This window comes from Equus asinus, chromosome 6, assembly GCF_041296235.1.
Source record: "Equus asinus isolate D_3611 breed Donkey chromosome 6, EquAss-T2T_v2, whole genome shotgun sequence".
In the NCBI taxonomy this organism is placed as follows: Eukaryota; Metazoa; Chordata; class Mammalia; order Perissodactyla; family Equidae; genus Equus; species Equus asinus.
The window spans coordinates 66,439,123-66,462,778 of record NC_091795.1 but is presented as its reverse complement, the minus strand read 5'-3'; the positions used below and the strand labels follow the sequence as shown (position 1 = coordinate 66,462,778).

Below are 23,656 nucleotides of genomic sequence, written 5' to 3'. Positions count from 1 at the left end.
CTAGGAGGACGGGAGGAAAGGCCGGGAGAGCCGCGCAGGCCTGGAGACGACTTCCCGCCACCCCATCCGTCTGCTGGTCCTCCCGGCCCTCCCCAGCCCTCCCGGGGGTTGAGGTGCAGCTGGCAGCCGAGTTCCCCGCCCGCCGCAGCCTTCGCCGGGTGCGCCTCCCAGCCCCTTCCCTCCTCGGCCGTAGAGGGCGCCGCGTCCCGCCCTGGCTCGCTGTGGGCTCTGGGCTCTGGCTGAGGCCGACCGGCGGCCAGGCACGGCTGGGCACCGAGGACGCGGATGGTGGGCTCGCTCCCGTTTCCTCCTTTCACCAGTCCCACACCCTAAAAGCCTGCGCAGGGGAATGCTCTTTGCCAACGGGCGTCCTTCGGGTATGGGGCAGACACCCCCCCTAGCGCCCAGTGAGGCTGAAGCCACTGACAGCCTGGTTCGGGCAGATCTGGAGTCCTGTGCAGGACCCTTCTCACTCCGCGTCTATATGGATGCCACCGAAAAGTTGGACATGGGCTCATGTTGGAAGGTCCAGTACCTGCCAGGAAAGGAAGCTACGTGGCCTACACCCCCTTCCCAAATTGATCTTATTTCTTGCTGTGTTTCCTTGTGCTCATTTCTATTCGGTACTCCTTCCCTGTTAATCTGGAAGGGGATGGGCCAGGCCTGTCACTCAGGGAACCGACTCTTCAGAGTTCACCTTGCAGGCAATTCCTACTGCTGTTCTCCCCACACACCGGCCCAGGGAGGTAGACCCAGGGAGGCAGAGCCAGGGTAGGGCTGCAACGACTTTAGGATCGGAAACAGAGGGCTGGAGTTCAGGCCCTGCCCCTTACAGGCCATGTGATCTTAGGCAAATCACATAATCTCCTTGGTACTTGGGTTTCCTTGTAAGACTAAGATAATTCCTGCGTTACTCATCTCACCTTTGTCAAGGCGCAAATGAGTTAATGAGTTATCTGTTAAGGTGTTTAAAAGAGAAACAAGTATAATCCATCTTATTTATTAAAACAAATTGACAAAGCACAGAAACAGAGAAAGCCAGGCCTCTGGACTATGGCCAGATGGGTGGAAATACACAGAATCATGAATGCAGAGCTGAGGGGGCACCAAATCTTGAACCCTAGAGTTTGGAGCCAAGGGTAGTGACCTCCGCAGAGGTGACTGCTTCACTCTTACGACCCAGCCTACACCGGGCCCTACACACAGGGCAGGGCGACTGTGGCTGACGCTCGTAGCTTAGAGTACCCAAGAACTGTTCTGTTTGTTCTTTGCTGAAACAACCCCAAACACGATAGTTGGAGGGTGGCCCTGACAGTAGAGTAGTCTAAGTTTCCCCAGGGAATGCATCAGGAAAGTGTGAAACAGCCATTTTCCCTAGCCACTGCTGCTTGAGGTCTGTAACAAGATTTCAGATACAAAATCAGTGGGAGCAGCTCTCCCTCCTGCCCTCCCAGGCCGGCCACAGCCAGCCAGGATCAAAATCTGGGGTAATTCTTAGTTGACAGCTATGAGGACACCCACTTTGCGGGCTGGGTAGAAGGCTTCTGGAGATAACATGGAAATAGGTTATGGTATAGGCTTTGGTACAGGGTACCTGCTGGTGTGAAATATTTCTATTATATCACTGCTTTTATTTCATTTTAAATGGAGAAAAAAGGAACGCTGGCTTTTTCCAATGAGCTGGGCTTTGCTGGGGCCAGTTTCATAATTATTCTACCATGGTTATCACTACATTATACCGATAATTCCAACTTCTCACCAGCTAGGTCTTTTCAGAACAAAAAGAAATGTTAGGTTGGCAACTTTCCATTCAAGTGTGGGCTACACAGATGCCCAACAAGGTAATTAATTCGGGATCACAAAAAACACATTTTGAGCTGAATGGTGCAAAACAACCCACGGAATTTCCTGTTCTCTTTATAGGACAAAACTTTGAACAGTAAGTTAACTTTCTTCCAGCCTCTTCCTACAGAACCCTTTCTCTGTACTCCCAGTATGGCTGTGTTTTTAGCGTTAGGTGGTTTTCTTTCAAAGAGAGACAAATTATATTTGAAGCATTAGCCTTTCTGCAGTAGGAAATGATCATATCAAACTCTCTTTCCTCTAAACTGCCCCTTCAGACATTCAAACATCAGTACAATAATTCTAAGTGACTGTGCATCCAAGAAGTATTTAAAAATATTTACAGACCCTAAAAGCTGGACCAAGTTTACATATTATTACTGAAATGTCTTTTTCAGATAACTAGGATGAAAAATGAATGTGGAAGAGGCTATCACCCATCCTAGGTATGAATTTCAAGATAACTGTCTGCGGGTAACACTTACTCTGAAATTATAAATTAAAAATGGCAAGCCAATGAAAAACAGGACCAGCAGCAAAATGTATGCAAGAGCGACACCTGCTGGGTGTCTGAGGAAGATGGGCTGGGCTGGACTTGGAGAAAATTCTTGCGTCTAGCTTCAATCGCTAAAATGCGTCAATGTGTTTTCTGGCATCTTAAATGATAATCTTCTTGTTATTGCCACCAAGAAAATGATAGTAAACAGCATAGGCATCAAATAAATCATTTATTCTGGCTCTCCTTTCCCCAGGTTCATTCTAACAGCCAAGAGTCTGTGCTTTCACTGGGTGGCAAAATCAGCTTTCCCAGCATTAACACAAACACTTTTTTGGGGTAGGAACTCTCAATGGCTCTTTTAGTAATTACGATGATATGTGGGTCACTGTAGGACTTTCACATGCAGATAGTAAAAACAAATCTATTTGTATGAACTTGATCCGTCATTTTCCCAGGACCCAGCATTTGGAATATATTTTTGCCTTAGCTAAAAAGGAATAAAAGTTGGAAGTCTAACCAAATGGGCTGTTTGCCAACTAATCCAGCTCCAACATCCAGCCAAAAAAGGGGGGTGGAACCATGTATGAAAACCCAATTCTGTGTAGTCAATTCATAGAAAATGCAGGCTGGCTATGGCTGGACGTTAGAGGTCCTGGGGGACAGAAAAGGCTAATTCCAGCCTGCAGGTGGCCTGCACCTGGGAACAGAGTAAATATTCAACGTGTGGCCTCACTTCCTACAGTAGCTGCAGTAAACCAGGTTGCCTTGAATGAGTGAACTGAAGAAAAATTCCTCTGCAGGAAGGGACAGAAGACTAGACTCACAGAAGTGGGGGAGGCATGAAGGGGAAAAAATATTTGAATTTATGTTTGACACGTTTCCTGCATATTTAGGGGGGAATAATCCACCCCCATCCCACAAGTCTTCTTTCTTCAATAAGCTGTTTCTGTTCTTGGAAGAGTCAACTGATTCGCTTCTGCAGGAGAGTCCGAAGCACGGAGAATGAGGGTGTCATCCCCTTCCCTTCCTTCCAGAAAGGCCAGCAGCCTCAGGCCAGCCAAAGTCCTCTCCTCCTGAATGCGCAGTCTTGTGAACTCCACTGTCTTCAAGAACTCGGCAGTTGGTGGCAGCTCTCTGAAGAGCTGGGAAAGGAGGTGGCACCGCTCTGATGCTGTCCTTTGAAGATGACGGAGCGTCTCAGGGCTAAGGGGACACCAGCTGGACTTGGAGAGGAGAAGAAAGAGGTGCTTGTAGAGGTATCTCACGAAGATCAGGGTCTCAGCCCAAAAGTTGACTTCTGCTTTTTCAAACAGGTAGTCGTCTTCCACCTAAATCAAATGAAAAAGCCAAAAGTCCACCTTACAGGGGATGTTGACAAGCCCCAGTCCAGACCAGAGTCCTGCCAGATGCAGAAGAGGTGTGTCCCCTCCCCCACGGGAAAGGGAGCCCACTCTAGCCTGTCAACACCCATGGATACACACCACTTGCAGCCCTGAAGGTCACCTTGTATTGTCACTCATTGTACTTCTCCACAGGAATTTTTTTCCCCAGACTTAACATGACCTTTGATAAAGATGTGTTTGTGGTTCAAAGCCAAGATATTTTGGGGGCCTGGTGCTGAAAAGGGGACCTCAACATGGGAGTGGGCCCCAGACCTAAAGGTACATCTAGAAATCAGAAAGGAGGGAGGAAGGGAAATCTCAGCAGCAGAACAAAGAACAAAGAATTACTAAACACGAGACACTAGTCTCTGTGTATGAAACCAAATTTCTATAATGCTGGGATTTTCAAGGTCATTTTGTCACAGACACTTTATCTTGTCTCCAAATTTCCCCATAAACAGGCTGCTTTTTGAATTCTTGGCCTCCTGCTCATGCCAAGAAGGCCAGCTAGTCAGACACTGGTGGATGTGTGAATTTCAGTTCTCAAGATGCTTTTGCTATTTGTCTCGGTCCTCAGTTTCCCTATCTGTTGACTGCTCCTCCACCTGGAGGGGGCTAACAGTTTTCTTCAAGTAACAAATGCCCTGGAAGGACCCTGATTCGCTGGAAATGTTTCACCTTTGGACCTAACCATGGGGGGGCCCCTGGCTACTCCAATGTTGACTAATAAGCATTCACCATAACTAAACTCTCAACTTCCATGGGGCCTCTTCCAAAGTCCTCTCCCCGCACCGACCTGAAGGCTTACTACTGGAATCCCAAAAGCCGGCATGAGAGCTGCTCCCGCGCCCCAGCAGCACCCGCAGGCTGCCGTGGTCATCTGGAGACTTTCCCAACCTGTTACTGCTGTGTCTGAGCATTCAGGAGCACACTTTCCGCAGGCACAGTAAGCCCAAGTAAGCCTATAAGGGGTGCATGCAGTGGGTGTAGGACACTCTGGCCGGCCTCCCCTGCCCTGAGACCCCAGGATTACCTGATGTGCGCTCTCCGCACAGACCACGAGGTCATCACCCTCTCCCAACAGCCATCCCAGAAGGACTGGGAGTCCAGTGGCCAGCTGGTCCCACTGCTGGAGCAGGTCACACAGCACAGCCAGGGCTAGGTCCAGGGTGATGGAGGCATCCAATTGGCAGAAGGCAAATTCTGCCAAAATAAGAGACAGGCAAGCAATGAATGTGCTGCTTGAGGACAACCCAGGGAGGCTCTGCAGGCCTCAGGAACACAAAGGACCTCAGGTGAAATCAATGCCACCAGCCTGCCAGGGACGCTGGTGGGATGGGCTCACTAAAGGTTATTAATCAACTCGTGAGTACTGCTGTCTACACAGCTAGAATGAGTCAGGGGCCTGAACCCCATCATTTCGATGCCCCTTATCACAGTGTGGACAGAAGCAGCCCGACCTGCTGGACTAGTCATTTATCTCCCCTCAGCCTCTCTAGTATAACGGGAAGGATATCAGGAAAGCTTCCCACCCAGCGTGTCCTCTGCAGGCCTGCCACAACGTCCAAGTTCCACTGGTTTGCTCCTTCCTCCGAAAGCCAATCCCGCTGGGCACATAACACATTCAATCTCTAACATCTTAGTGTGGGGCATCACCAACTTTTTCTTAAAGGGCCAGAGAGTAAATATTTTAGACTTTGGGGGTCTTAAGGTCTCTGTCACAACTACTCAACTCTGCTGAAAGCAGTTATAGACAATATGTAAACAAATGATTGTGGTTGTATTCCAATAAAACTTTATTTATGCTCCAATAAAATTTGAATTTCATCTGATTTTCACACGTCACAAAATATTCTTTTGACTTTTTTCCAACCATTAAAAAATGTAAAAAACCATTTGTAGTTCACAGGCCTGGCAACAACAGGTGGTGGGCTGGAATTAGCTCATATTTTGCTGCCCTCTGTCTTAGAGCGAAGTCATTTTTCAGACACTCGTCTTCCTAGCTGGCTCGGGGAAGGATGCTGAAAGAGTAGAATGGGGTGCAGAAAGAGGAAGTGGGTGCCTTTTGGAAACCATCGCTTACTTCACCATTTTGCCTTAGACAGTCCTAAATATGGGTTTGAGGGAGGCTCAGGGTGTTGACACTTCCGCTAACAACCCTGTCCCTCCCATCCCCAACCTGGAGGAGATCTGAAACATGGGACTGAAATCCCACCACACAGACAATGAACCTCTGTAGATCCATCCAGGCACCAATGCTTGTCTTTCAATGACCCACTTCTATTGAGAACTCGTCTTTCCCAAATCCATATCTTCAACTCCAGCCCTCAGACCTGTCCCTGACCATTTGCTCCCAAAGAGACTTGCTCAGCATACAGGGAGAAGGCTCAGAGTCTGGAACGGAAGGTTGAGTTCCCCAGGGTGCTGAACCAGGCTTAGACGGATGGCCCCCCCGCCTGAGGGCCTATTATGTTCCAGGCCCTAACCAAGTACTTTCTCTCCAGTCTTCAACATTCTATGGGTTGGGTATTACCATCCCTTCTTCACAGATGAGGAATCCAGGGCTCAGACAGATTAACCCACTTGCATACAGTCACAGGGCTTTAAGTGGCTATAAAGACACTGGAATCAGCAACAAGTTTCATGGTGCGTGCAGAGTACAGATTTGAAGAATCAGCACCAACATCCAGAGAATGTCTTTTCAGCGAGACAAGGAGGGTTGATGACCCTCCAGCAGGGCCAGAACTACCTAGAGCCCATGGAGCAGAGCCTAGACTCATGGAAGCAGCCAAAGGACCAATATTACCATCCTCAGAGCCCCAAATCAATCCCCCAGGACACCTGCTCCTTAGTGCCCCTGCTCCCCATGCCTGGGACCAGGATTTAAACTGGGAAACAGAAAAAAGTGGGGAGGGGAGGGGAGGTGGCAAAGGTGCATTCTGGCTGTAGGTCTGAGCCATGTGTTGGTTGAGCCTTTACCTACAATACAATCTCTATTTTTATCTCTACCTGACTTCTCTGTGTCGTTCTCAGCTGGTTTAGAATCTGTATGGGGAGGAGACACTATTAATTGGCATCTTTCAAACCTCAAAGAATTAAGAATACACAGGAAGGCCAACATAGGATTAAACACATAGCAGATGCTCAAAACATTCCAGTTTATGGCTCTGGAGATCATGAAATCTTCTTTACCCACCTTAATTTAGTTTGAAGACTAACATACGGACTGCCACAAAGAAAGCAGTCTATAAATGGTTCACTAGTATTATTGCTGATAATAGTGAACACTCTCCTTCCACCGAACCCTTAACGCTCCCACCACCATGAGGGAGTTATCTATGTTTAATAAATGAGGAAGCTGTGCCCACAGAGGCTGGGTGACAGGTCCAAGTTCACACGGTCAGCAGTGGAGGCACGGAGCGAAGTCTGTCTCAGTGCACAGGCTGCCCCCTGCCCTGCAGGCAGGCAGTGGAGAAACACTCCTTGCACCCCACAGAGATGAAGTCAGACTTGGTTTTATCACGTTTATTCATTAAAAAAAGCTCCCAGCTGGGCGCCATATTTTGAAAAAAGGTCAAAGCTGTAAGTCCTGTATTATGGCACCAACAGGAGCTCAGCTTATCTTGAAACCTTTCAGAAAAATCTGCCCTCTGATTCACCCCTGCTTTCCCCACCCTTCCTTTTTTTCTCTCCTTAAGGCAAGAACTGAAAGTCTCACGAGGAAGAAAAATGTTTCATCCCCCCCAGTCACTGCCAGCAGCTCAAGTGGCACCCCTGTTGGGTCTACAAAGAACACATGGAGGTGACCAGAGATGCCACCAGGAAGGCTGGACTGCTGCACCTGCCCCACCTGACAGGACAGATGTCCCTCATCCTGCACCATTTTGCCATGACTCATGCTTCGGAAGTGGCAGGAGAGTGCTGGGAGTGACAGAGGCACCAGAGGAGAGCTGGCGTGTTGGCTGGAAGTGGATCTAGACAGAATCATAACCACGTAAATCCCGACCCTGCCAGATGAGGAGGGAAAGGGAAGGAAAGCTGGGATGGGGGTCGGGGGAGGATTGGTTGGATTTAGATTTCCTGATTGAGGGGCCAGCTGCACCCCACCAAGTTCCCTCTTTTACGACCTTGCCCTGGTCTAAGACAGCTTAGTCAGAACAGCCCAGACCTCCACTGGCCAGACAGCTTTTGAAGGGGAGGCTGAAGAGCAGGGAGAGGAGTTTTTCACCTACCCATGAGGCCAGCCAGGCTCTCACAGGCTCACCAGTCCATCAAGCAAATAGGAAAGGAAGTGACCAAGCGACAAGTGTGTCTGAAGAATCTGTTGTGTGTCCAGAACAGCCAAAACAATCTGGAAAAACACAACAAAACTGGAGGACTCACACTTCCTGATTTCCAAACTTACACAAAGCTACAGGAATCAAGACAGTATGTTATTGGCACAAGGGAAGACATATAGATCAACGGCATAGGACTGAATGTCCAGAAATGAACCCTCACATGTACAGTCAAGTGACTATTGACAAGGGTGCCAAAACAATTAGCTAGGGGAAAAGAACTCTCTTTTCAACCAATGGAGCTGGGACAACTGGATATCCACACAAAAAAGAATGAAGTGGGACCCCTACCTCACAACATATAAAAAAATTAACTCAATATGTATCAAAGACTGAAATTTAAGAGCTAAAACTATAAATTTCATAGAAGAAATTATCGTAGTAAAACTTTGTGACCTTGGGTTAGGCAATGGTTTGTTAAATATGAGATCAAAAGCACAAGCAACAAAAGAAAAGTTAGAAGTCATCAAAACTGAAAGCTTTTGTGTTTCAAAGGACATCATTAAGAAAGTGAAAAGACAACTCACAGAATTGGAGAAGATATTTGCAAATTCTGTATCTGACAAGGGACGTGTATCTAGAATACATAAAGAACTCTTAAAACCCAATAATAAAAAGACAAATAGCCCAACTAAAACATGTGCAAAGGATCTGAATAGACATTTCTCCAGAGAAGATATATAAATAACCAATACACACATGAAAAGATGCTTAGCTTCAATAACCATCATGAAAATTCAAATCAAAACCATAATGAGATACCACTTTACACCCACTGGGATAACTATAATAAAAAAGACAGACAGTAAGTTTTGGGGAAGATGTGAAGACACTGGAACTCTCATGCATTGTTGGTAGGAACATAAAATGGTGCAGCCACTTTGGAAAACAGTTTCTCCCACTCTTAGGCATATACCTAAGGGAAATAAAAAACACATGTCTACACAAAAAACTTTTACATGAATGTTCATAGCGGCATGTTCATAATAGCCAATAATTAGAAATGACCAAAATGTCCACCAACCAATGAGTGGATAAATAAAGTGTGGTATATCCCTACAACGGAATATTATTCAGCCATAAAAAGGAATGAAGTACTGATACATGCTACAACACAGATGAACCTTGAAAACATTATGCTAAGTGAAAGAAGTAAGACAGAAAAAACCACATATTGTATAATTCCCTTTACATGAAACGTCTAGAATAGGCAAATCTTAGAGATAAAAAGTAGATTAGTGGCTGCCAGGAGTTGGGAAAATGGGGAATGACTGCTGAAAGAGTGTTTCTTTTGGGGCTGATGAAAATGTTCCAGAATTAGTGCTGATGGTTGCACAACCTTATGAATATACTGAAATTTGTACATACGTACGCTTTAATTTGGTGTATTTTATGGTATGTGAATTATATTTGGGCTGGGGGGTATGGGGAGTGTGGAAGGCTGAAAATGGCCTCCCACAAGCTATCCGTGTCAAGCCCCTGGAACTTGTGAATGTTACCTTACTTGGAAAAAGGGTCTCGGAGGATATGATTAAGTTGATGATACTGAATTGAGGAGATAATCTTGGATGATCTGGGTGGACCCTAAATGCCATTAGAACTGTCCTAATCAGAGAGAGGCAGAGAGAGATTTGACACCAGACACACAGAGGAGAAGGCAACGTAAAGACAAGAGCAGAGGCTGAAGTGATGCAAGCAACGGAATGTAGACAGCACCCAGAAGCTGGAAGAGGCAAGGACTGAATTCTTCCCTAGAGCTTCCAGAGGCATCTTAATTTCAGATTTCTGGCCTCCAGAACCTTGAGACATTAAAGTGCTGTTGTTTCAAGCCACCAAGCTTGTGGTAACTTGTTACAGCAGCCACAGGAAACTCACACGGGGGAAGGAAGAGTAACTGCTAAAGGGTGTGCGATTTCTCTTTGGAGTAATGAGAATGTTCTAAAATTGATTGTGTTGATGGTTGCAGAACTCTATGAATATGCTCAAAACCATTGAATTGTACCCTTTAAATGGCCAACTTGTAAGGTATGTGTATGGTATATCTCAGTAAAGCTGTTATATTAAAAAAAAAATCTGCTGTGTGCCTAGGTTGGTTCCCGTTGCTGGGAGGAAGCCCGACCACAGTGCCTGCCTGCGAAGTAGAGCTCACAGTCTACTTGAGGAGCCTGGACAAATGCTTAGAGCCCTCATGCTTGCTTGCTGGGCCCAGGCCTCAGGTGCTGGAGGATTCTGAGGGTGAACGGTTGGTCAGAGGTGGAGAGGCCCGAGAAGACCTCCTGGAGGAGCTGGGATTCCGCCCGACCCTTCACCAGATACTCAGGAAGCCGGTGCTCATGGTCTTCTGTGTGGCCGGCACCACGCTAAGGACTGTGGCAAAGCAAGGCAAGTAGCCGACACGTCCTGCTCTCAAGAACTGGTGGTCTGGATGGGAAGGGAAGGCTAACACTCAGGCAACAGTGAGGACACCAGCTGTTCGATGGAGGGTCTGGATCCTAAGGCTGCAGGAGTTAGGGGAGGCAAGAGGCCAGTGTGGTCACCTCCAAGACTCTGCCTCCCAAGGGCTACACAGCTAAGGCAAGAGTGAAATATACCCTAGACCCCTCCAGGAGTGCTTCAAATGGGTGAGGTGTGCTCGTACACACTCACATCTGTGGCAGGCCTACACAGGGGGATTAACATTCAGTCATTTGGAAGCAAGTTGGAAACCCAGCAAATGAGCATTTAGAACTGGTTAATCCTGTGCCTTCCATCCTTGTGAATGGATAACTCACTTGGATTGTAAGGGGAGGGAAGCAAACAAGAGGCTGCAGTGCTGCTGCAGTGTAGACTTCCTCTTGCTACCGCCCCAGCCACATCGGGCCTCTCCTGCTCGCGCAGACGCGTGGCTATCAGAAACTCTCACTTGCTCCCCTACCCGTCTTCTTTCCCACCTCCATAAAGAGGCCCACCTTGGGACTGGGAGCTGAAGACCCAGGCTTCACACAGTGTGTTGGATCCACCACAAGTCTCAGCCTGTGTCCCCTCACTGAGAGGAGTGATCATTTCTAGGCAGGTAGACAGACTTTGAGGTCATTTTCAACTGTACTGATTAAAATGAAAATGCCAATGTGGGTTTTTTCCATGTTTCCAACCTTGAAAACCAATTCAGACCATGGATTAAAAGCCCACAGTCCGATTCTGAAGTACCATTGAGATGCCTTCTAGATTAAGCCCATTGGTCACATCTCCTTCCCAGCCCTTCTCAGAAGAGGTCAAGTCAGCACAGTAAGTGATGAGTAAATGGTGGTGGGTTGAATGCTCCCTGCCCCAAGCTCTAGAGAATCCAGTTTTACGGATCTGTGGAAAAATCCCTCAACCCTGCCATCCAACAAACTCTCCATCCATCCACTCACACAGTCACCCAAGTCTAGTTTTTATCCACCCACAAGTGTTTATCAGTCACCTGCTGTGTGTGGGGCACTGTGAGGAACAAGAGGAAAACCCTAGTCCCTTCTCTCAGAGAGCAAACAGTTTAGACAGAGGCAAGCTGACAGGAAATGGTTCAAGAAGGTTTATGATGTGGACTAATTATACTATTACTAGCAGTAATGAAAGGACAGAAAAGGGGGGGAAAATGTGGGGAGTGGGAGGATGGAGGGCTCCACGAAGGGGAAGCTGGGCAGGCAAAGGGTCAGAGGCCAAGCACAGCTGGGATGAAGGGAAGAGCAGGGAGATTAGACCTGCCCGTTGAGGAGAGGCGTTTGTGAGCGGAACTGGAGGTGAAGGTGGAGGGGCAGTCAGGCTGGAGTGGGCCTGGGGAGGCAAAGGCAGTGCTTGTTTAAGTGAGTACTACTGTGCCTTCTTTTTTGTGAGCAAAAATATCTTAAGGTTTCATTAGGTCGTTTCCAGACAACATTATTTCCAGTCTTCTCCACAGACTTCTTCACTTCCCCTAAGCAGGGCAAGAGCCTGTATTTTAATTAGTCATGAAAAACAAGTGTGGAACTGAAGCTTGGTTCAGCTGCTGACTCTGCCATTCAAGTCTTCCTGGGGCTACCAGAAGCCTCTTTGTCCCCCTGCCTCTCCTGACCCTCCACCCCAGAGCCCAGGTCTCTCTGCTCTTCAGGGTCATGAAAGCCAGGGCTCAGAGGTGCGATTTCCAGGCATGGCAATGCTGAGAGGACTTCATGGCTATCCCATCAAAGGCCAGCATCTCAGCCTTTACCACTAAAGAGAGCTCTCAGATGAACCCTACCCGAGACAAATGCCCAGAGGAAGGTCAGAGTCCTAAGGAACGGGGAGGGGTGGCACTTCCAGCTTTGAAGAACCCAGCAGGAAGTCTGGGTGGGGGAACATGGGTATTTGTGGTGTTAGTCTCTGTTCTTTATCTGAATATTTAAAAAATTTCATCAAAGAAGAACCAAATGTGCTGGTCAGTGCTTTCAAGGGCAGGCCCAGCATGCACTGGGCCAAGTGCCAGCAGTGTGTGGAGCACTGACACTACTGCCACCCACTCACTGCCCTAAGCTGTTGCTTCTGGACTCCAGCCAGCCCTTCCCCACTCCCAACCTGGCCATAGTATAAAGTCTGGAGGGGAACGTAGACATGATTCACCTGGCCAGGTGGACTCGTCTTCTTCCTCCTCCCTCTTTTTCTTCTTTAAGTCCTGGAAACCATTGTTTAAGACAGTACACATGGAGGCAGAACAGACCCGAACACACACAGCTCAAGGGTTCTAAGGTCCCAAGGGGCCCATCAGAAGTGTCTGGACAGGAGTACAAATGCACTTTTTGGTCTTCACACAAGTTTGGTACAGCTCACTTGGTTTTTTATTTTTTTAAAGATTGGCACCTGAGCTAACAACTGTTGCCAATCATTTTTTTTCTTCCTAAAGCCCCCCAGTACATAGTTGTATATTCTAGTTGTGAGTGCGTTTGGTTGTGTTATGTGGGACGCTGCCTCAGCATGGCCTGATGAGCGGTGACATATCTGTGCCCAGGATCTGAACCAGCGAAACCCTGGGCCACCGAAGCGGAGCGCGTGAACTTAACCACTCGGCCACGGGGTCAGCCCCTCACCTGGTTTTTTAAAAATCAGGAAATTTCTCATAAAAATCCAAATTTCTAGTATCTTTTGAAAATTCAGAAAATAGAATCTGGTATCCTTAGGTCTGCATTTTAATGTGACAACAGCTGCCTGGAGCAGAGGCCACGTCCTACAGGAGGCATCTGTGCATCCAGTCTGGGACCACACTACTGCCACCTGGCCCATTTTACAGGTGTGTGTCATTTGTGTGGCCCCTGTGGATGTGAGTTTGTGACCCCTACACTAGGGTACTGAGGAAGGCAGCTGGCCTCCAGCCAGCCCCCTACCTTTAGAGACTAGAACACTGCCCCTCAACCAGAGGTCTCCTCTCACCAGTCTCCCCACTGCTCTCTGGGCCTTCCCTCTCCAACTCTCATGGCTTTGATTTACCCACCATTCCCCGTCTGAGAGGTCTTCTTCCTCATCCTGACTCCGCCAGGCCTACCCGTCCTTCAGGACCGAAGTCAGGCCTGTGGTCTAGGTTTCTCCCACTGTGACCTCTCTCTGCTCACAGCTGCGCTCAGTGTGTTCACAGATGGTGAGGGAGGGCATTCCGTGGCTGAACCCCACGTCTGTGCTTCTCCCAGGATCATCTGTAAATAGCACTGGGCACACAGCAGATACCACTCACTTGGCACTTGATTAGAGTCTTGTACTAAGCAATTTATTTCAGACTTATGTTTCTTCAATGGGAAAACTCCAAGACTGCAAGAATCAGGTCACATAGGTAGACAGAATTATTGTTGCCATTTTACATTCAAGGTTTTTGAGGCTTAGAGAAATAACTCATTTAAGATCACACAGGTTGTAAGTGGTAGGGCCAGATACAGACCCAGGCTTGTCTCACTCCAGAGCCTAGATTCTTGACCGTTTTGCAGAGAGGCTTATAAATACTGAATGAACAGATGGATGGATGAATAGACTGATTATTTTCTGTGTGCCCTCCCCCAAACCCGTTCTTTGTCCTCCTCCACCCCGCTCAGTGCCCCAGAGGCTGGCCTCCATGAACTGCATTCCCGAGGTTTCCTTGCCACCTGGCTCTAGCTGGATTCAGCTAACGGAAAGGGAACGCTGAGATTTTGGAGTTGGAGGAGAGAAGTTGGGTATTTCTTTCCTGTGCCCTCCCCTGCAAGTCAGCAAGGTTCTGGCAGTGGCTGCATCTCCCCAGTTCAGCTCTCCATTCCCTCTGCTCTCAGCTGTAGGTGATGGGGGGCGGTAAGAGCTTCCTACTGTTGCCAGTCTCTAGGAACCTCAACATCACTTATTGCTTCCCTTCACCTAGTGGTTATCAACCTCAGCCAGAGATGACGTTGCCCCCAGGGGACATCTGTCAATGTCTGGAGACATTTTTGGTTGACACAATTTAGAGGAGGTGGTACTATTGGCATGTATTGGGTAGAGGCCAGGGATGCTGCTAAACATTCTACAATGCACACGACAGCCCCCGCTGCCCTCAAATGTCACTAGTGAGAAATGTCAAGGTTGAGAACCCCTGCCTTAACCTTACCCACAACCCTAACCAACTGTAAATAGTCCTTGCGGGGAAGTCTCCTTAAGTGAACAGTCCTGTAGGCGAATGGAGGGAACTCTTCAGTGCTCATCAGGAAACAGGCCAAGGGCTCTCTCTGGGCAGATGAGAAGGAGCTCATCTCCTCACTCCTTTTCCTGGAAGGCAATGCCTAGCTCACTTCCTCCTCGCCAGCTCTCTTGCTACAGACTACTTTGTGTCTGGAGGTGGAAAAATTTTCCAGGTCTGAGGGAAAGGATAAAAACACCATCATTTGAAATTCTAAAAATGCTTGGGGAAAAAACCCTTTCAAATGGAAGTAATTTGCTTTCTCTTGATTTTCTAGCTGTTTTACTATGGAACAAATGGCTTGGGTTCCCAAAAGTTCCTGTAGATCCAGCTCCCAAAGACTGAGATCCCACAGATACAGTCGGATGCCTGATGTAAACACTTTTTTGGTGACCTATCCATGAAACCAGAAATACTCCAGCAAATCCTTTGTTTTCATTTTAAAGAAAAGATATTTTTTAAAAAACCCTTTATTTTTAAAGCTAAAAAACTATAGTTTAAAAAATGTGGACCTACCTCAAATCACTGGGTAAATATATACGTATTTTTCCCCAACTGTATCCAACCCTAAAAATGGATAAGCCAACATGAATGGAACGAATAAGCATTTCATAAGACTTAAAAGTGCACACTTCTCCTGCAGTAGGGCCATACTTCACCGAAAAGGGGCTGACGAATTAACTTAGAACTGGCTAATAGTATGCTCAGCTCAAAGCTGATAAAAATAGTTGCATTTGTTCACTTCCAACCACATCAAATAAGGAATGGATTCAAACAAACATCACCCTCAGGCAACAATGCCTGTGAAGGGACCAGGTTCCCCTAGGGGCTGTCAGCCTATGGGACAGGGAGCAGCACCCACCAGCCTCTCAACCTTTCAGGGTACTGCATTTGGACCCAGTTTTGTGTGCAACTCACTGTCCTGTTTCTTGTGCTCTCTCCCCAGCTCAGCAGCAAAGAGTAAGGCGTGCACATGGGCTTCGTCCATGGCTGTTCCAGAGCAGGATAATGAAGGCCAGTCCCTGGGGCCCTGGGGTGTGAAGGGGCACAGGGTGAGGAGTGAGCTGGGTCCAGACGAGAGATGCTCTGGACAATAGCGACTGGCCCACACTTGGCATTCCTCCCTTCAGCAAGGATTCTTGGGGCCTGGACCTTGTCAGGGCCTTCCTGTGCAAGACGCAAAGTCAGACCCCGACCCCTGCCCCTGATGATCCCCGCCCTCTCCAGCTCTTCCCCTGCACTCTGCCTGCTCCATGGTGATTTCACTCTGCTGAGCCTCCCAGAGTGTTCAATGACCTCCACCTCTTCAGCACCTTGTGCTTTAGTCCTCTCTACATGGTCACTTACTCCAAAGCACTCGTGCTGGAAGGGGCAATCTGCCCCCCTTCTCCCCATCTCCCTAACAAGCCCAGGAGGAGATAATGACTCAGAGAATAGAGAGCAGTGAAGCTCTGGGTTTTTAGCCAACAAAAAAGAGAAAAGAGAAACTGTCGCAGGACGGATTTACATTAGCCTGTAGGAAGAGCATCTGGGTGTTAAGGGGTTTGAGACCCCAGAGTCCATTGCCCAGAAAAGCTCCTTTCCTTTCTGTATCAGTCCTTCGGTGGGGAGCAGGGGAGGAGGGATCAGGAGACAGGGGAACTCTGGGAAGAAGCAGGTTGTTTTTGACCTTGAAGATGTTTTGATCTTGCCACGAATGTTACTGGTCAAAACAATCAACATAAAACTAAACTGACAATGGCTAAATAGCACATGACAAAATTCATGATAACAGACCAAACAAGTCACGCTGTTGGTAACACTGAAAATGCCAATAATAATAATAGCAATAACCGCCACCAGGGGGAAAATGTGACTTGGTGGAAACAAACAAAAAAATATAACTGACAAAATCTAAAACCAGGTATGTTAAAATTCTTATTGACTAAAGTGTTCGACCAAAAATCAAATCCTTACTGTCAAATTTACATATCAAAGAGCTTATACTTAAGAAAATAAGGGAGAACATTAGAAATGGTTTAACTGCTCTCTATAAAAAATTGATCAAGGAATTAAATTGGCTTGATGGAGTTATACTGGAAAATAATTTCTTGATGAAAATTAATCAGTGTTAGTATGATTCAGAGTAACAATTTGTATTTACATACAGTTGCAATGTCCTCCAGGTCAAAATAGTGAGGTCAGAACATACTGAACTCATCTGAATATTTCTGTCCCTTGAAGGGAGAAAAGGGAGGTGGCTCTCCTCTGAGAGAAGTCCTCACTCAAGGAGCAGCCTAGTCTGCTTCCACAGCCTGCCCCTCCCTACACGCACAGCCTCTCACCTCTTCTCTGAGTCCAGTCTGTCAGTGTGAGCAGTGCTGTCTCTCCTCTGCTAGTTCCTGTCCTCTTCTCAGTGGCATCTTGTCCTGAACCCTCGCCTCTGTATCCAGTTATCTGTCCTGACAGTTGTACCCCACCTCTCCATCCCCACTGCCACTCCTAGGTTCACCCTCACCAGTCTTCTTTAAGAACAACGGCAACCTTCTAAGCAGCTTCCTTGCTTCCTGTCTTGTCTTCTTTATCTCCAAGCTATCTTCTAGCCTGTGGTCAGGGAGATCTATCTTTCTCTCTTTTTTCTTTTGAGGAAGATTAGCCCTGAGCTAATTACTGCCAATCCCCTTTTTTGCTGAGGCCCTGAGCTAATATCCGTGCCCATCTTCCTCTACTTTATACATGGGACGCCTATCACAGCATGGTGTGCCAAGTGGTGCCATGTCTGCACCCAGGATCCAAACCGGCAAACCCTGGGCCACCCAGAAGTGGAACGTGCGAACTTAACCACTGTGCCACCGGGCCGGCCCCTGGGGAGATCTTTCTAACGCCTCTTTTCCAAAGACTTCAGTGGCTCCTCAAAGCCTGAATGTCCTAACTCCTTAGCATGAAGGCTCTTTCTGCCTGGCTCCGCTGCCCCGACTGTTACAGGAATAAGTAAGTCCCTAGCTCTCTGGTATTATTCCCCCATCGCTAGCGGGTTGGCCATATCAGCCATGGGTGTTTTAGGTTCACATCTTCCTGCATTCTGGGCTGTTAAGTCCCTTTCTCACTAAGTTCTTCCCCTGCCTTAGTCTAGTCTTTTTAGCATCTCTTTGGTGACCTCTTCATTTCCAGAGAGACTCTTGGTTCCTCACCCTTATTCCTTTGGTTTCCTTCTAGCTCTAGCAGAACGAGGTCAACATGTCTTGGAGGGTGGGGATGGGATGGTACACACCTGCTATTCCTTCTTAGAGCAGACTTAGGACGATGTCCATCAAGAAAGGATCTCCACTGGGGCTGGCCCTGTGGTGCAGTGGTTAAGTTTGGCACACTCCACTTCAGTGGCCCGGGTTTGCAAGTTCAGATCCTGGGTGTGGATCTATACCATTCATTAGCCATGCTGTGATAGCAACCCACATATAAAGTGGAGGAAGACTGGCACAGATGTTAGCTCAGGGCTAATCTTCCTCAGCAAAAAAAAAAAAAAAAAGAAAAAGAAAAAGAAAAAGAAAAAAGAAAAAAAGAAAGAAAGAAAAGACCTCCAGTTCCTTAAAATGTTAAACATAAAATTACCATATAATCCAGAAATACCAAGCCCAGGTATATATCCAGAAAAACTGAAAACAAGTACTCAAACAAAAACTTATACATGAATGTTCATAGCAGCACTATTCACAATAGCCAAAAGGTGGAAACAATCTAAGTGTTCATCAATGGATGAATGGATAAACAAAATGTGGTGTGTATCCATACCATAGAATATTACTCAGGCATAAAAGGAAGTCAAGTACTATTGTTCCCCAGGACACATTTCCCAAAGACCAACCCTGAGCAGGAGTGTGAGGAGTGGACAGATGAAGGTGGACGAGGGGCTGGCCCTCCCTCCCCACTGCTGGGCCTGGCCCACACAAGCACAAGAGGTGTGGGACTCGGAAGAGTAGAAAGGTTGCAAACCTAGGAGGGTGTCTGAACAGCCACTGAGGAGGGAACCCTGGCTTCCCTGTACCTCATCATGTTCTGTAATAAAGCAGGACATTTTATGTCTGAAAGCACCTGCAAGGTAAGATGTGTATGTAAGCAGATCCTGTGAAATAGAGTTTTCTGCAGAGAGCAGAGAGCAGAGAGCAGAGATGCTACAACATGGAGGAACCTTGTAAACATGCCTAGTGAAACATGCCATATATGGCACAAAAGGCCATATATGATATGATTGCATTTATATGAAATGTCCAGAATAGGAAAATTCAGAGACAGAAAGCAGACTGGCGGTTTCCAGGGCCTGGGAAGGCGAGGGGAGGAGAGGGAGTGATGTCTTAATAGATGAAGGTTTTGTTTGGGGTGATGAAAATGTTCTGGAATTGGATGGTGGTGATTGTTGCACAATATTATGAATGTACTAAGTGCCACTGAATTGTATACTTTAAAGTGGTTATTTTATGTTATATGAATTTCACCTCGATAAAAAATAAAAATACAGAAAAGAAAGGACCTCCTTAGGGATGGAGCCAGAGACTGTGCCAAGAACAGAGGATAATTCAATTCTGTGTCCCTGCAGCTTTAACGAAAAGGTGGTGGGTAAGAAAGGGCCTCTTCAATGAATATTGTTCCCCAGGACACATTTCCCAAAGACCAACCCTGAGCAGGAGTGTGAGGAGTGGACAGATGAAGGTGGACGAGGGGCTGGCCCTCCCTCCCCACTGCTGGGCCTGGCCCACACAAGCACAAGAGGTGTGGGACTCGGAGGAGTAGAAAGGTTGCAAACCTAGGAGGGTGTCTGAACAGCCACTGAGGAGGGAACCCTGGCTTCCCTGTACCTCATCATGTTCTGTAATAAAGCAGGACATTTTACGTCTGAAAGCACCTGCAAGGTAAGATGTGTATGTAAGCAGATCCTGTGAAATAGAGTTTTCTGCAGAGAGCAGAGATCAGATCCCAAAGCCCAAGGAGAAATCTCTTTACCCGAATTACACAGACCCACTCGTCTGGTTTCCATTTCATTGCCTGAGTCTGTTTTATAGTTGTGCTTTTTCATGAAAGCTTTTAAGGGAGGCTATTCCCTGACGTCAGGCAAAAAACATGTCCGAATACAATTACATTACAGAGCAGCGCTCTGGGAAGAGAAGGCAGCCCGAAGCTTGCCGGTGTCCTGTTTCCTTCCCTTTAAAGCCATTTGAGTGCTCTCTGCTCTCTAAAAGCAGAAGACCCCAATCCCAGCTCTTCCGGTCCCTCTGTCAGAGCTGCCAGTGGCACTGACCTGGGAAATGCAGGGAAACCTGTGTGCCCTACAGAGCGGGAGATGTGGACGGACAATCAGGGAGGAGTGTGTAGCTGGGCTGTGCCCCACACTGGCGCGCAGGCCTGAGGTAGCTAGTCTAATGTCGCGCGTCTTACAATCAAGGTGAGGGAACAGAGCCTCCTGCTGTTGGCTACTTCTCAGCGGTCTACTCTAAAACCTCCTTTCCCTCCTTTCCACTTCCTCCCCTACCCTCCTGCCCTAATCAGACTTGCTCCCAGGCATGGGAAGTGGTTTTCCTAAAAGCTATTATGAAAAAACAGCTTTTCTCAATCAAAATCTGTTCTAAGGTGAGCAAATTCTCCATATTTTACGTCCCTTCCCTGTTTCTTCCTCCTCCTGACAGGAGCTGCCATCCTCCTCACTTTCAGGTAGAGGCCGTTCCTTCTTCCCTCAGTGTCTGCCTCAGACAGATCAGCACACTCCTGCCACTTCTAGACAACCCTCTTACCCTTTTCACTCAACAATCTCCCTTCCTTTGAAATCCATACTAACCACCTCCCCATTCTTGTTAACCTTAACTAGAGACCTGGCCTCTCTCAATGACGCAGAGTCACTGCCACACCACTGGTGACTTCAAGATCCATAAAGATGTCCCTCCCAGTATTTGGTTTCACTATTCTTCAACCTCCTGAATTCCAATACTCTCTGTCTCCCATTTCACTCTACTTCAAAAAACCATAATGGCATCTGAGAACTTGTCATTACTTGCAATTGTTTCAATCTCAAGATCTCAAATTCTAAGCTTTTTTATCACTTTAAATGAACATCATCAGTGCCAAATTTATTGAGCACTTACGTGCAAGCACTATCTTAAGAACTTCATGTATATTAATTACGTATGTATTAATTACAATGACCTTTCAAAGGTTTTAGGAGCCCCATTTTATAAATGAGGTCAGCAGAGATACAGGTTAAGATATGGGATTCAAACCACATAGCCTGTACACTACGGCCCCTACACTATATGGCCTCTCTAAATCTCTAAAATGACTATTTCACCTTCTACTTCTTCCCCTGAAACTACCCCCTCACCTTAATCCTGACCACGTCCTCGGCCCTGCCCTTCTGTCAGGCCATCGCTTGCCTCTCTCTACACATCTTGGACCCCATGGGTCTGTGATGCTCTTCCTAGCCTATAATCCTCTTGTCAGCTTGACCTGGTACCAGGCTCAACAATGCTCCATAACCACCTCTCCCCAAACCCAATCTACTGTTCCACTGTGAGCTATCAATTTCAGCTGAAGAGAGGCTGTATGCTGATTAGGCTCTCTATAAATTCATGCTACTTAATCTTAGCTGGCCTCTCACTGCCCCCTGGTAATTCTTTCTTTCATTTTTTGGTGACTTCTAACTGAACCTCTATATAAACTGTTCCAATCTTCCCCCTGTCCCTATATTCTACCCCCTAACCACTCCTTCTTCCAGATAATCTTGTCTTCTACAAAGGACATTCAACGTAAGCCCAAGCTTCTGTCCTCCCCAACTTCAAAATTTCCCTAATGATTCTTTTAAAACATTAGCTTGAAAACAGAGCAGGGCCTAGGAAATGCAGTTTTAGGACAAGAGAGTATGTCAATATTTGTATGAGAGATAGCCCTGGAGAAGCAGAGGGAGAGCCTAAAGACATATGGGAGGAAAGGGCATTATGGCTGGATGAAAGTCATGGGGACGGCATAAGGTGCTGTGTGGAGCATGCGTGGAGGTGAAGGCGCACTTTTTTTTGCTGAGTTTGACGTGGGGAGGATGAGAAGACAGATGATGTTACAGAGTGGCCTTTTACTTACTTCTAAACTCCTTGATGTTGGCTTCTGACCTTCCCACTACTGGACTTTCTCTCTCAACTCTCTTATGACATCCTCTCAATCCTTATCCTTCTTGATCTGACCTTTTGACTGTTTGGCATGGTTGAACAACACTCTCCTCTTGACTGTTCTTCTTTATGTGGGTTCATGACAATGGAACCTTTTAGTTTTCTTGATGAGTCTTTGTTATTTCCTATGCTAGCTCCCCTCCCAAACAATGGCCTCCTAAGAGTGCTCCCTACCTTTAATTTCTCTCTCTCCCTGCCCCCAATCCATCCATTTATTTCTCTCATTCAATATATATTTATTGAGCCCCAACCATGTGCCAAGCACATGGCAGCTGTTAAACTGTAGCTGAATTAATCTTAATGCATAGCTCTGATCATGTTACTGATTTGTTCAAAAATCTTTACTGGTTCTCTAGTGCAAATGATATCCAGATCCTCTGGCCTGGCACTCCAAGTTTTAGTGGACATCTGTTGTTTTTGTGCCTTAGCTTCCATTCACCTTCTTTGGATAGCTGTACCCCAATCTCCCCCTGGAGAGTCAACCCTTCCATATCTTTTAATTCACGTGGTTTGGGTGGGGCTAACCCAACCCCCCCACTCCAGACATGGGCACCTACCCCAAGTCTAAGCCAATCAGGGCATCATGTTCCCCCTTCAGAGATTAGTTCCGGGATGGAACTAGACTAGAACCCAACTAGAGCCATTTAAAAAGCAATGGGACTTTATGACACAGGCCTTACATAAATGAAGATGTAAAAGCTAGATGTGCTGTAGCCATCTTACAACTCCAAAGGAAGGGACAGCCTATCTGAAGACAGAACCAACTGAAGAGCAGAGGGGAGAAATGGCAAGAAATCAGGTCCTTGGGACACTGAGCCCTTGAATTATGCCACATCTGAAGCCAGCTCCAGCCCCTGAATTCCCTGTTACATGCTCTCTGTGCTAAAGCAGCTTGGGTCAGACATTCTGTCTTTGCATGTGAAGAAGTCCAGCTCGATCCAGAGGTCCTCCACCGCATCCCAGCTTCCATCTGACCCCACCCCACTCACACACTGGAGGCTTGTCCCGTACTAACCCATTCCCTTCCTGAAGAGGCCTCACACTTGGCCACCCCTATGTTTCTGGAATGCTCCCCATCTTTCCTCACTGAAATTATACCCATCCTTGAACGTTCAGTTCTCACAAACTTTCCTCCAAGCAGCCATTCTTCTCCAATCTCCCCCAATCACAAATGTTTGTCGAATAAATGACTAACTGAACAAACAATGACACAGAGAACAAGGGACCAAGAAGGGGTTCTCTAAACGGATGTATAGACCTGGGTTCCAGCAATCACGTTCTCACCCCTCAGGGTTGGGACTTGTTTTCTCCATCTTCCCACTGGTCTAAATCCCTGCTTCCTACCCTCTTTGGCCATCATTTCCCGAAAAGTTTCCCCTGGGACACTGGCTTTTTAGAATGTTAGTAGATATTTAAAACAAAACAAAAGAAAAAACTCCAAACTCCAAAACCAACTGGGACGGGGTTGGCGGGGGGGGTGACTATTAAATAAGTTTGGAAAATTCTGAGTTAAACAAAGGTTTATTTTTTTTTTAAATGCAAGGAGGTGGGGATGGGGGCAGGGTATGTAGCCTTTCTCCAGCTTACTCATAAAGTAGGTACCAGTGCAGAGGGAAGTGCCACATTCTTCCCTGCAGACAGGCTTCGGTTTAAGGTAGTGAGGGTTATTTTATGTACACATATAAATATCCTACCCTTTGTTCAAGGTGTCTATTTGCTCTGCACAGAGACTATTATGAACATAGAAAACTGTTCATTGTTAAATATGGCATGCT

The 23,656-nt window shown here is 47.0% G+C and overlaps 1 protein-coding gene across 6 annotated transcripts in view; it reads right to left on the bottom strand.

Annotated features, from left to right (window-relative positions):
* Positions 1-984: 984 nt before the first annotated feature.
* The window catches only part of THADA (THADA armadillo repeat containing), a 307,081-nt gene continuing 284,409 nt past the window's right edge, over positions 985-23,656 (bottom strand). For 4 of the 6 annotated variants that reach the window (XM_044772317.2, XM_070512173.1, XM_044772318.2 and 1 more), the window contains 2 exons: positions 4,757-4,926; positions 985-3,669 (listed from right to left, as the gene is read on the bottom strand). In XM_044772317.2, the coding sequence (XP_044628252.2) occupies positions 3,274-3,669; positions 4,757-4,926 (566 nt within the window). In that variant the 3' untranslated portion in view covers positions 985-3,273. Of the gene's footprint in view, positions 3,670-4,756; positions 4,927-15,216; positions 15,268-15,546; positions 15,731-23,656 lie in introns of those variants that run through there. The other 2 variants (XR_006529036.2, XM_044772323.2) reach the window with 2 other exon arrangements.